The sequence below is a fragment of the Lepidochelys olivacea genome (genome assembly GCF_965140295.1).
Source record: "Lepidochelys olivacea isolate rLepOli2 genome assembly, chromosome: 19".
NCBI lineage: Eukaryota > Metazoa > Chordata > Testudines > Cheloniidae > Lepidochelys > Lepidochelys olivacea.
The window spans coordinates 11851358-11865218 of NC_140429.1; the positions used below are offsets into that span (position 1 = coordinate 11851358).

A 13861-nucleotide genomic window follows, 5' to 3' on the forward strand; every position below is an offset into this window, starting at 1 on the left:
ACAGTGGAGTCCTAGCCCAGGGAAACAGTGGGGTGCCCTCCCCGCCCAGACTGTCAGAAGTGGGAAAAGCTCACTCTCCATGAGCCAGATCTCTCCTGTCAATGAAGGAGCTCATATGGTGCCTTGTATGAAGTGCATGGCTACCAACAAGCACAGATCACCCTGGAATCGTGAACGACCAAATCTAGGAAGAGAAGGGACATAGTCACCCCCAACTCTGCCCATTTCTATTTCCCTCTCCCACCACCATCTATTCATTGCCAGGCCTTCTCTCTGGCTGGGTTGAAACAGGTGGGCCTTTGAGCTCAACTCCACTTCTTAGCAGCATCCTTCGAAAGTCACCAGTAGCCCAACTTCTCTCTCCACCCTCACCTGAAGACCACACTGAATCCGCAGCATTCTCTCTCTGCCAGCCTGGGGGACTGGAAACAGAGAAGTTTCACATCAAGAACGGTAGGAGAAAAAAATCCAAACCCTATTGCAACTGGTTTGGTTCCTTTACAGAGAACAGAGGCTCAAAAAAGCATTTTTATTCATTTCTTTTTGCTCACAAACCTTCAAGTGCCGTACGTTTACAAAAGAAACACATTCACACCCACAACACTGTCACACTGGACTTCAGGAGAACCACCCCAGGAATGATTTAAATACACTCACTTAAAAAAAAAGTGTAAAAAGGTGGCTCCCATTATAAATACAGTGCAATAATTCTGTACAATTTTACAAGGTTCAGACAAAAGCCAGCGGCACACCCCGAGCCAGGATCTTTGAAGGATTTCATATGCCATTCACAAAAGAGATTTGGAGATTCAAGAGGGCCTCCCAGGCACTTCTCTTAGGGCTTGTCTATGTGGGGAAACTGACCAGAGTAGCTATCCCACAACAGCTTGAGTGCATTAAATTCAGATCCTAGCTTACTCCAGAATAGCTTCCCCATGTAGACATGCCCTGTTAAGACTCACAACAAGACTGAGCGGCAAAGTACAGATCTGAGATTTTTGGCCTAGACTCATCTCCAGTTAAAAGCCTCACCTGGAAAGCCAGGTCAAGCCAGCAACTGGCATGAGAACTGTTCTACAACAGACAGGATTCCAAACCCGAATGATTAAGTTAATGTTTAACTCTATAGAAAGCAGGTATTAACAAGGAGCCATATACCAGTCTCAGCCCACAGACACTTCAGGTTTATGTACAAAGCAAGTTCAGGATCAGACTTTAAGACAAAACAAAAAACCCCTGACTATTTCCAAAAAAAGCTTATTCTCAATGGGTACAGACACACACCCCTCAGGTCGATTTCAGTGGGCAGCTCTGCCCTGAAAATGAATTATTTTCCAGTGATGCCTTTTTCCAGCCAATTTGCTCCTTGGGCACATGTCTACTCTAAGCGTGCTTTACAGCAAACTAGCATTACCATATGAGCAAAGGGCTCCTGAAGTGGATACAGCTACACTGGTAAAGCTCGTATTGTGAAACCACCCCAACCAACACCTCACCCTGAGTGAAACATACTATACTGGTGAAAGCGACTAAATTGCTGTTATCACTGCTTCAACGCTTGAGGTTTCTCGTGGCAAAGCTAAGCCAGCAGAAGTACTTAGCATAGACCTGACCGGAGTCTTGTTTCTTCCCTTTTGGCTTTGTCTAGATGAGGATTTAGCAATCTAGTTTTTAGATGGTGTTAACTAGCTCAATCTACCCTTAACTCTGCCCACTTAGCACACGCTAATATACAGCTGGCCTTGTCTAGAGTATTGACAGCTGGTCGCTGGCTTGATCCAATTTACATCTCCTCTGTCAATTCAACCCACACAACACCTTGTGACCCAGGTCGGATCTGACCACCAGTGCTGCTGTGGGGGGTGGGGGGAGCTGGATTCTAGTCTCCCTTGTGCATCAGAGCAGTTAACGAAGGACCTGTGCACACTAGATTTGCCCCCCAATTCATCTGCACTGCCTGCAAATTCCTCTTGTAGACAGGCCAACTGCTACCAGCTTCCATTGGCACTAGTACACCCCACCCCAGCCTATAGCAAGGGCAAGTGCCTGGTGCTACTACACCAATTGCTAGCCACAGGTGGCTGGAATTGGGGCAAACCCCCCACTGCAGACAAGGCAGCTCAGACTTCAGTGACACCCGTACAAACCCTGGGATAACGGGATGGTGTGGGCCTCGCCTGGCCAGCAGAACCTTTCTTACTGGGGAGGATGTGCAAGGAGAGAACCCAGTTGGACTCTCCAATGCAAGGGGAAGTTGCAGTTCAAAGAGCCATATCTTTACTCATCCATGGAGCACATTCGAGACACAGCCATGCCACTTCCAGTGCTGGTTTGACTGTCACTTTTACAGCAGGGTTGGACTTGGATTATTCAGGGGGGAGGGGAGATCCTCATAGCACATGGTTGCATTAGGAAAACTGTTTTCCCCATCTCCAGTTCTCGAGGACACACTAATGCTGTTCAGAGTCCCATCTCTGCAGATTCTCCCTGAAAAACCAAGAGCTACAGAGCCCCTGCCAGAGCAACAGTGGCCTTTCATTTAGGTACATGACAGCCACCTCCAGATGGAGACCTAGTTCCCCGGGACAGTTGCGTATTGAGATGCCAGAAAACATCCTTTGGTTCGATCAGATGCCTGTCCAGAAGGGGCTCGAATGAGCCAGCCCTCCCTTTCTCCATCTCAAGCACAGCCACCTGCAGCTCTTCACACCCCATTTTGGGGAGTTCCCATTCTCACACGCTCCCCTAGACAGGGACACTAGATGGGGGAGCTCCAAGGTGGGTCGGTAAGAACGGAGATCAGCTGAATCCAGCATCTGACCACGAGAATGACTCTGCACTGACATCCCCCTTCCACCCCAATGCCCAAACACACACAAAAAGGGGGGCAAATTAACAAAATCAAAACCCTTCCCCCAAGCAGAGATTTCACCCCCAAGCAGAGAGACGTGTCAGAGACTCCATGAGGACTTAGCTATTGATTTTACGTGGAAGGTGCTACCCGTCACCATAGTATCCGGGCAGCATTAAACCCCCTTTGCTAGATTAAAAGCCAACCAAGTGTTTAATGTTAGCTTCAGTGGACATTTTGGCTACAATGCCACAAGCCCCAGTCCTGCAGGGAGAGCCACTGGGCAGATGTGAACGGGATGCGACCCACCCAGCATCCATTGCAGGCTCCGCCTGGCATTCTCCCCCGGCAGGGAGAAGCTGCATTCAAGAAGGGGTTAAGAAAATGTGCTTGTTTCCATTTTTAAGACAGAATTTAATGGGATGTCACGTGACAAAATTCCACACCCGTGAACCAATAGCTATTGTGCAAATATTGAAAACCTGGAAATCCAAACCAGCCTTTCTGGAGGGATGAATTTTGGAGAGAGTGAAATAAAAAGCTACCTTCCCCTTCCCCTCTGGAATTTTGCAAAAAACTATTGACAATGGAATCTGCGGCTAACAAGGTTGCAACACGGTGGAGCCACTCGTTATTACAGGCCAAGTTTTCAGAGGAATTTAGGTCCCTAAAAATGCAGAGAAGCACCTAGTGAGATTCTCAAAATCTGGCAATGAGTGAAAATAAAGGAAGATTAGATCAAAATTTCTGAACTCCGGTAGCTCAGGTTTGCAACCCAAATCCACATGGTTAGGCACCTCTGAGTGGCTTGATTTTAAAGAGGGAGCGGCGCACGCTCAACACCTCAAATTAAAAAAAATCAAGCCACAATGAGCTGCATAAATATTCGTGTAGGCGCACAGCGCTCGGCCCCCATGTTTGACCATTTTCACACTAAATGCCCCACTAGCAGATTTAAGTTTAAATTGCAGCTGATCGGGTGTGTGTTTCATGGTGTGCAGATGACTGGTCTCCGATTGGCCGAAGCAGGACATGCACCAAGCCAATCAGAAAGCAGCAAGTCAATAAGCAACCAGCACCAGGACCTTGGTGAACCAGAGTGGTCTGCAAGCCCCTGGCACATCCTGGAAGCCGAACACCATTCTGTTTCAGGGGGCTTGGATAATGGTCCAGATCTCGCCACTGAGACCCTGTCCCCGAGGATCCTAAAGCACAACATGGACACGGGTATTAGTCCCGCCTCACAGGACGCACAGTGGAGGTTAACGGCCTGGTTTTTACAAGGCACAGCACATGTGCACGGGTCATTCAGACCTCTCTTACGCTACCTTGGCAATCCCAAATTTAATCCACCCTGTTCCCAGAATCTACCATGGAAGGAGAAGAGGTGGGAGCAGTTGGTCTCCTAGGGGACCCAGCCCAGCTTGTGGCACTTGGGGCTCCTCCCACGCTCTGAAACGGATCCCATGCTAAGCCAACAATGAATTTAGAGAAGGGCTGATCCAATCAGGAAGGATCTGGGGTAACCCTGGACTCAGGGACTCACATGGGAACAACAGCCCATTTACTGGATACATGTGACCCTCACAGCAGCCTGCAACGGAGCAGGTCGCTTGGCACCAGTCTAGATGGAGCAGATCCAAGTGACCCACTGAGGGCGAAGGCAGCCAGGCATTTCAGTGAGAGGACGGAGGGGAGAGGGGGTGGGGCCTAGGGTCAGTCGAAGGGGAAGGAGGAGATGCAGTTGGAATCCCTCCCATCGCAGGTGAGTGGGCAGGTGAATCCCTGTCTCACCACGCCCTCCACCCCAGACTCGCTTTGTTTCAAGTTTCATTACAAGATATCAGAGCAGGTCCCTGGTAAGTCCCCCTAGAGGCCATGGCCCTACAGAGGCATTCTCAGCTGACCGTTCACATCAAAAACCACCTGACGGCTGCAATTACAAACCAGGTTTCACTCTGCATTTCTGGGTTGGCTCGGACCCCGTACGCTCCAAGCAAAACATTCAGGGAGGGGGAAGCAAGACCCATCTGGGTCAGATCCAAAGGGGCCGCCCAGGCCCGGCAGAGCAAAACAGACAAGTGTCCCGCAGCTGCACTGCCGTCACAGATCCCTTTGGGGCCCCCAAGCAGCTGCAGGAGCTGAAGGATTTCTTCATTCACACAAGCGCACGCGTCCCCCACCCTGCCCAGATTTCAGGGAACGGGATCTCTTGCCCCGCCACGCAAATCCCCTGGCAGACCACGGAGCATTCTACTCCCGCTCCGCCCCCCAGACACAGCCACCCTGTGTGTTCTGCAGATGGGTCGCTTCGGGGGCAGGATGAGAAGATTTGCTCTCTATGACAGAGTCCCAGTCTCCCAGGGGCTCCTTGCCCAGCCCCAGCATCCCTGGACAGGCCAGGAACGTGTTACCGGCATGTGTGTGAGGCAGGGAAAAAGATAAACAGGCAAAGGCGCTCCATTCCTGCAGTTGGTTCTTAGGGCACGTGGTGGGAGACTCTTCCCCAGGTTGCCCTCTGGGGTCTTGCATTGCACTGACTGCTACGCCCAGTCTGTGCTGGTCCCAGCAGCAAGGAAGAGTGGAGGAGGAGCTGTGGAGATCACGCATGGGTGGGGAGGAGCGGGAGGAAGCCCTGCCCCACAGGAGGTCTCCATGCCCCTACTCTGGTGGCCGGGAGGGCAGGGGCTCGGAGTCCATGCTTCAAGTCAGAGCCCCGGACTCCAGCAAGGCCATTAGCACCATAGCAAGGAGGGAGAGGGGCCCCCTCGCCGGCTCAGTTCTTCAGTAGGTCACCAAGGTCATAGGCCTCAAAGAGGTCGCTCACTCCCTCGCCCCCCTCCAGCCCCCACAGGTAGTCGTCCTGGTCGAGGGGCGGGGAGAAGCTGACGAAGGGGGCAGGGTCACCATAGGGCAGCTGGTCCTCTGTCTGCTGCAGCAGGTGATGGGGCATGTCCAGGAGTCCATCCTCCACCTCCATCAGGGGCTCAGCTGGGGAAATCGGAAAGACGGAAGGGAGAGCTTTGGGCGTGCAGCCTGCCCCGGGACAGCAGAGCCCCTGGCACCTCCTTGGGCCAGGTGCCCCACAAGCCCCCCCTCCATTCACCAGCGGCATGGGAGGAGCCTGGTGAGAGCAGACAGTGGGTAGGATTCTACCACCCGGCCCTATCGATGCCCCTGAAACCCAGCCTGCAGCTCGTTATCTCCCGCTGTTCCAGCCCGGGGATCCTCACCCCACCCGCAGCTCTGCCAATGCCTCTCCAACACAACCCGCAGCCCCCCTGCTATTCTAGCCCTGAGCCCCCAGCCAGACCCCGCCCTGCTTTGCTAATGCCCCTCACTCCCAGTCCGTGCAACTGGGCGAGGGCGGGCCGGGGTTCCAGGAAGCCATAAGGGAAGCAGGGCCTTACCAAAGGCCACTTGGCAATTAGCAGACCTGGAGGCTTTGAGGGCTGGATCTTGGCACAGAGACAGAGGCAGATATGGCAGCCACCTGGCAAGAGCTCAATGGCTGCCACGAAAGAGAAAGTTAAACACGACAGCATCAGACTGGGGGGAGGAGAGGCCAGGCCTGGCCAGAGATCCCTGCAGCCCCAGCTGGGCGTTACCTTTCCCTGGGGAGGGGTCGGTGCCATCGATGCGGTCCTGAAGGGAGGGGGTGGGGAAGCTGCTCTCTTTGGCAGGGCTGTCCTCCAGGATCTCCTCGGGGCACAGGTACACCTCGATGGGGCCGTTGGTGCTCTTCAGGTGGAGCTGCACATTCTCCTGCCCGGAGAGGGGAGGAGTCAGCGGGGACTAGTCCAGCAGGATCCATCACACAGGAGATCCCCTCTCCCATCCCTCCCTGCACAGAGCAGCAACTTGGCCAGCAGAGGGGGCTTACCAGCCCCCCTGCAGCAGAGATGACTCCGTGGGGAAGCCTCATGCAGCAGGGCCTTGCCCTCAAGATGGGTGGAGAAGCAAAGACAAGTGCACGGGCAACAGAGCTCCCAGCCGGGGGCCCAGCCCCATCCAGTGAGCCCTAAAGTCACCTCAGGACGGGATGAAGAGATAAAGTTTCTTGATGCCTTAAAGGACTGCTTCTTGGAGCAGCTAGTCCTGGAACCCACAAGAGTAGAGGCCATTCTTGATTTAGTCCTAAATGGAGCCCAGGATCAGGTCCAAGAGGTGTATATAGCTGGACCGCTTGGAATAGTGACCATAAAATAATTAAACTTAACATCCCTGTGGCAGGGAAAACACCACAGTAGCCCAACACTGTAGCATTTAATTTCAGAAAGGGAGACTACACAAAAATGAAAAGGTTAGTTAAACAGAAATTAAAAGGTACAGCACAAAAAGTAAAATCCCTGCAAGCTGCATGGAAACTTTTTAAAGACACCATAATAGAGGCTCAAGTTAAATGTACACCCCAAATTAAAAAACATAGTAAGAGAACCAAAAAAGAGCCACCGTGGCTGAACAAAGTAAAAGAAGCAGTGAGAGGCAAAAAGGCATCCTTTAAAAAGTGGAAGTTGAATCCTAGTGAGGAAAATAGAAAGGAGCATAAACTCTGGCAAATGAAGGGTAAAAATATAATTAGGAAAGCCAAAAAAGCATTTGAAGAACAGCTAGCCAAAGACTCAAAAAGTAAGAGCAAAAAAATGTTTAAGTGCAGCAGAAGCAGGAAGCCTGCTAAACAACCAGTGGGGCCACTGGACGATCGAGATGCTAAAGGAGCACTCAAGGACGATAAGGCCATTGCAGAGAAACTAAATGAATTCCTGGCATTGGTCTTCACGGTTGAGGATGTGAGGGAGATTCCCAAACCTGAGCTATTCTTTTTAGGTGACAAATCTGAGGAACTGTCCCAAATTGAGGTGTCGTTAGAGGAGGTTTGGGAACAAATTGATAAACTCAACAGTAATAAGTCACCAGGAACAGATGGAATTCACCCAAGAGTTCTGAAGGAACTCAAATGTGAAACTGCAGAGCTCTGTAGTCTGTAACCTATCATTTAAATCAGCTTCTGTACCAAATGACTGGAGGATAGCTAACGTGATGCCAATTTTTAAAAAGGGCTTCAGAGGAGACCCCGGCAATTACAGGCCAGTAAGCCTGACTTCAGTACCAGGCAAACTGGTTGAAACTATAGTAAAGAACAAAATTGTCAAACATATAGATGAACAAAATCTGTTGGGGAAGAGTCAACATGGTTTTTGTAAAGGGAAATCATGCCTCGCCAATCTACTAGAATTCTTTGAGGGAAGTCAACAAACATGTGGACAAGGGGGATCCAGTGGATACAGTGTACTCAGATTTTCAGAAAGCCTTTGATGAGGTCCCTCACCAAAGGCTCTTAAGCAAAGAAAGCTGTCATGGGATAAGAGGGAAAGTCCTCTCATGGATTGGTAATTGGTTAAAAGATAGGAAACAAAGGGTAGGAATAAAATGGCCAGTTTTCAGAAAGGAGAGAGGTAAATAGTGGTGTCCCCCAGGGGTCTAAACTGGGCCCAGCCCTATTCAGTATATTCATAAATGATCTGGAAAAAGGGGTAAACAGTGAGGTGGCAAAATTTGCACGATACAAAACTACTCAAGATAGTTAAGTCCCAGGCAGACTGCGAAGAGCTACAAAAGGATCTCACAAAATTGGGTGACTGGGCAACAAAATGGCAAATGAAATTCAGTGTTGATAATGCAAAGTAATGCACTTTGGAAAACAGAATCCCAACTATACATGTAAAATGATGGGGTCTAAATTAACTGTCACCACTCAAGAAGGAGATCTTGGAGTCACTTTGGATAGTTCTTTGTAAATATCCACTCAATGGACAGCAACAGTCAAAAAAGCGAACAGAATGTTAGGAATCATTAAGAAAGGGAGAGATAATAGGACAGAAAATATCATATTGCCTCTATACAAATCCATGGTATGCCCACATCTGGAATACTGCATGCAGATGTGGTCGCCCCATCTCAAAAAAGATATATTGGAATTGGAAAACATTCAGAAAAGGGCAACAAGAGCTATTAGGGGTATGGAACAGCTGCCATATGAGGAGAGATTAATAAGACTGGGACTTTTCAGCTTGGAAAAGAGACAACTAAGGGGGGGATATGATAGAGGTCTATAAAATCATGACTGGGGTGGAGAAAGTAAATAAGGAAGTGTTAATTATTCCTTCTCATTACACAAGAACTAGGGGTCACCAAATGAAATTAATAGGCAGCAGGTTTAAAACAAACAAAAGGAAGTATTTCTTCACACAACACAAAGTCAATCTGTGGAACTCCTTGCCAGAGGATGTTATGAAGGCCAAGACTATAACAGCGTTCAAAAAAGAACTAGAGAAATTCATGGAGGATAGGTCCATCAATGGCTATTGATGGGCAGGGATGGTGTCCCCAACCTCTGTTTGCCAGAAGCTGGGAATGGGCAACAAAGAATGGATCATTTGATGATTACCTGTTCATTCCCTCTGGGGCACCTGGCACTGGCCACTGTTGGAAGACAGGACACTGGGCTAGATGAACCGTTGGTCTGACCCAGTGTGGCCGTTCTGATGTTCTCCCTGCCAAGCAGCCACTTCTAGCCCGTCTGGGCACCTATGCTAAGGGGCAGCTGAGCCAAGGTTGGCTCCTCAGGTGGTGTCCCTAGCCCCACGGGACATGCTTAGAATTCAGTGGTCCTGGAGCTAAGGCACCAGGGTGAGACTCAGGAGACCTGGGGTCAACACCCAGCCACTGGTTTCCTGTGTGATCTTGGGGAAGTCACTGCATCTCTCTAGGCCTCAGTTTGCCCATCTGTAAAATGGGGATAGTTGCCCTTCCTGTCTATCTAGGCTCACACAACGGGATCTGGAGCTCAACTGGGGTCTCCGCTGTGGGCCAGGAGGATGTGTTTTCCCTGCACGCAGAGCCCTCCTCTGGCGCACTCACCTCATTGAAGTCCGGCACCTCCAGCTTGGTTTCTGGGGGGGCCTTGACCGCTATCACCGTCTGCTCCTGGAAGTTGCTGATGGAGCGGATGTCCTGGTAGGTGACATATGCTAATGTGGGGGGGTGGAATTAAGGAAATACCAGCCACAGACTGAATCTGCTCAGCCCACAAATGACAAGAGTTGGTTCTCTGCAGATCTCATGTGCCGAACCCTCCCCAGCTCCTATCTTCCCCCAAAACCAGCTGGGTTCCCACCCCAGCCCACGAAGGTATCCTCCCTGCCAGGCACAGATTAAAAACCTCTTCTTCTGTCCTGAGAGGGACACAGGACTACCTGCCTCTCCCCACCACAAGGCCTTGGCCACCACACTTACCACTTCCACTCCCCCCAGGGCAGGCAGCAAGGCATTGTGGTATACGGAGCTGAACACCCCTGCCAGAGTCCACAGGCTGGTGCCAGGCCATCATCCCATGGCTCCAAGAATGCCGCTGGCTCCCTGTTTGTTACTGAACCGACCCCAGAGCCCTGGGCCTGCGAGGCTTGGCATGTGGCCATCTCCACGTCTGCTCCATCCCCCGTCCCTCCCCCCATGGGCAGCACAGCTGGGAAAGGCCCTGGATAAGACAGCTGCTGGAGCTAAAGCTTTCTTGGCTGCAGAACCCAAGCCGTGGGGCTCGCTGGCAGAGGAGAGGAGACAGAATCCAAGCCAAACTGTGCTCAGACAGGAAGGCAAGGCCCACCGGGAGCAGGCGCTTTCCCCAGACGGCTCAAACAGAGCCCACATGTTGACCAGTCAAAACTCAGCGGCGGTTTTATCAACAATGAGGCAGGAGTTCAGCCCAAGTCTCTTCCCCAGGTTGGGCTGCTCCCAGGCTCCTCCCTCCGGGCTACTCAGCCCTCACCCTAGATACTCCCTCAGACCCAATATCCCTCTGAAGGTCATTTTCAGACTGCGTTTGCTCGCGATTCAGAGACTCTCCCCCCCCACACACACCCCAACCCCCTTTCTCCATAACCCTTTGCCTCCCCATGAAGGATATCTCTGGTTAGTCTCGTCCTCTGTCAGGTGCTTCAGCTGGAGGGTGCAGTCCTGGATGCGCTCGTCCAAAGTTCTCTCGGTCTTGGCCAGCTCCGCCAGCTCTTGGCGCAGGGACTGATGCTTCACCGTCACAGAGGTGTCCTCGAAAATTCCTGTGCCCCTGGGAAGACAAGCAGAGCCGGTCACTGAGGATCAGTGGAAAGCAGCGCACTGCGGGGGAGGGAGGGGAGTGTCATCCACCTCAGCAGGGACAGCGCAAGGTCTCCTGTGAGGGAGCATGTCGCTTTCACAAGACGCGCAGCTCTGAGCGCTCTGCGAAGCAGCATCGTAAATACTTGCAGATAAACGGCTCTGTGAAAGGAAACAAGCAGAGCCTGAGATCGGCCGGAAAGCAGAGCCCCCAGAGCCAGGATTTTAAAACCGTTCAAAGACAGAGCCATGTTCAGGGGGCTTGGGCCGCTCTCTGCAAACTGGATTCGGTGACAGCTGCCTCCAAGTGTGTTCATTCCATAGTAAATGAATCTGGCACATGTACCCCCCTCTCTGCCAGCGAGGCTGGGAACACAGGACTCTCCATTGGATCAGATCCCGTACTCCTGCCCGCTCACCACACGTCTCTGACAACAGCTAGCAGCTGACACAGCAGAGCATGGTGCAAGACTCAGACGGTGGACAATTACAGAGTGGCCTGCCATAGAAGAAATGTCTCCTAACCCCAGGCAGTCAGTGCTTTGCTTATGCCGTGAAGCATCAGGGTTTGTAACAGCCGGGGGGCATTGGATCCTGCTTTTGAATCCTGCTGAGCTGTTGACCTCAGTGTGATCTTGTGGATCATGTAAAAGTATTCACTGTATTCTCCCTTGTGGTAGTGTGTATGGGGAGAGAACAAGACCATTGTGCTTAATGTGGGATAAGAGTCCAAACTCTGCTCTGTCCTACTGCCTGATCCAGGCTGGGGTGGGAGCAGGGCTGACAAGCTATTTCAGGACTGTTCAGCCAGACAGCTTAAATGCCACATCACTGGAAGAGCTACGTTCTGGCCTCACCTACGGTGCTGGGTTTAAATTCTGTTCTCATTGGGGCCCTTCCCATCCAGAATCACGGGCCAAACCACGTTAGAAACCAGCCTAGTTGGCATCGTGTTTGACCCTGCATCCTAACTTGTGCTGGCTTGGGGACAAAGACCCAGATCCGTGCAACCCCCCAGAATAGACACAGGGAAGGTCACTTCCCCCCCCCGACAAGACTCTGCACTTGAACAAACAAGGCCCTTTAGAGCGGACGGTCCCAGCATAACTGATACCAGCCCTGGAGCCCAGCTGGGAGCCCGGATCTCTGCCCGCACTGTCTCCTCCGCACAGAGCCCCTTACATCCACTGGATGTTGTTCTTGGATTTCTTCCGGATGAGCTGAATCCCTTCCAGCACGTTGGTGATGTCGTAGATCCGGCGCTTCTGCACCTCCAGCACCTCGGCCGCCCGGTTCAGGTCCAGCACCCCGTCCTCCGACTCGCTCAGCAGATGGATGAACTTCTTGGTCAGCAGCCCCAGGGAGGTGTCATACCGTGTCTTCTCCCCAGGCGACTTGGGGGCTGTCGGGGGCAGGGAGAGAGGAGACGGGTCAGGTTGGCTGAGCCGGGGAGAGGAGCTGAGAAAAGTCACGATGCCGCCCAGAGAATGGGCCAGGCTGATTCAACAGCTGCTGGCTAGAAGCACGCAGGGCCCCACCCACGGGGGCTGCCGTGAGCGCAGCCTGCAATGGGTTTCAACAGCCTAGCGCAGAGGGAGGCTGGGTCCCTCCCCTTTAGCTCAAGCAGCAGAGACTCGTGCTTTCAGTGTTGAGGGACCTGGGTTCAAACCCCACAGCGGGCCCAAGCAGGGTCAGTTACAGGTGCTCCTATATTTATGGCAGCACTAAGCCGGGTGGAAGCAGATGCTCACGGATGCCTGTTCGCTCCAGGCCTGTCCTCCCCCACAGAAGGATGTCACAGACTGCTCCTAACTACAACAGGTGGTGGAACTGCTGCCTGAAGGCCACATGGCAGCCCCACCCCGACGGGGCTGGCTTCTCCCATCCCTGTATGGAATATCCCAGCGTCACTTTCATGGTGACGAACGTCTCCAGAACCCAGCTGCTCCGGACAGAAGAGCCGTGGGGCAATGCAGGTCCTTTGCACGGGAGCCCCCCCACCCAGGCATACATCTCCCCTCCCTCACATCCCAGCTCAGCACCACTTACTCTTGGGGCTGGGGATTCGAGTGACTGTCCTGCTCTTCCCTTTGGGTGTCCGGAATTCTGGGATGCCCGGCTGGCCGGTCCCTTCCAGATCCAGCTTCCTTTTGGCCTGATGGGCAGGAGAGAGAATTGTGCAGTTACTTCAAGAGACTGACCACCAACAACAGCACCCACGATCCCAGTTTGCCCGCTGGAGACCCACGCAGCACCCACAACCATCTCATCAACCGCCCTTTGATCAAACTAGACCCTTCTGGCCTCGGCATCTAGGACCGTAAGCTCTCTGGGGCAGGGAGCCTTTGTACAGCTCCCAGCCCAACGAGGCCCTGATCTTGGCTGGCGCTACTGTAAGGCAAATAAACGAAATCGTAACCAGAGCTTGGGCCCAGTCTACAGCAGGGGATTGCATCAGCACAGCAGCACCGGGCGGGGGACGCGGGGGGGGGGCCTCAAATCCCCAGGAAGCAGTTACCCCACCGGCTCAGATCCCTGCAGTTCCCTTCCCCCTCCCGCCAGGAACTCCATCATGGCCCAGCTGCTCTGCAGGGGGCAAGACGAGCAACAGGGGCCTGATCCTGCCAGGTCCTTGGCACCGGTGGCAGGGAAACGGGGAGCTGGAGCTGCCTTTGAGGCCAAATCGGTAGGGACATTAAGCCGGCTGCCAGTGCAGAAGCCTGGAGGGACACATGTACCTTGGAAGGAGATGGCCCAGCCTTGCTTCACCCCCAACCCCAGAGAGCGGGCTGATTAGAACAGACCCTTTCAACACAACAGGATCCAGCCCCAGGAACAGGAGTCCAGATTGTATATTAA

At 52.5% G+C, this 13861-nt stretch overlaps 1 protein-coding gene across 1 annotated transcript in view; it reads right to left on the minus strand.

Moving 5' to 3' along the window:
• Positions 1-515: 515 nt before the first annotated feature.
• E2F2 (E2F transcription factor 2) overlaps positions 516-13861 on the minus strand; it is a 29288-nt gene continuing 15942 nt past the window's right edge. The window contains exons 2-7 of the mRNA XM_084652349.1: positions 13052-13157; positions 12185-12404; positions 10813-10973; positions 9773-9885; positions 6460-6616; positions 516-5842 (exon numbers count right to left, since the gene is read on the minus strand). Coding sequence (XP_084508475.1) covers positions 5628-5842; positions 6460-6616; positions 9773-9885; positions 10813-10973; positions 12185-12404; positions 13052-13157 — 972 coding nt within the window. The 3' untranslated portion in view covers positions 516-5627. The remainder of the gene's footprint in view (positions 5843-6459; positions 6617-9772; positions 9886-10812; positions 10974-12184; positions 12405-13051; positions 13158-13861) is intronic.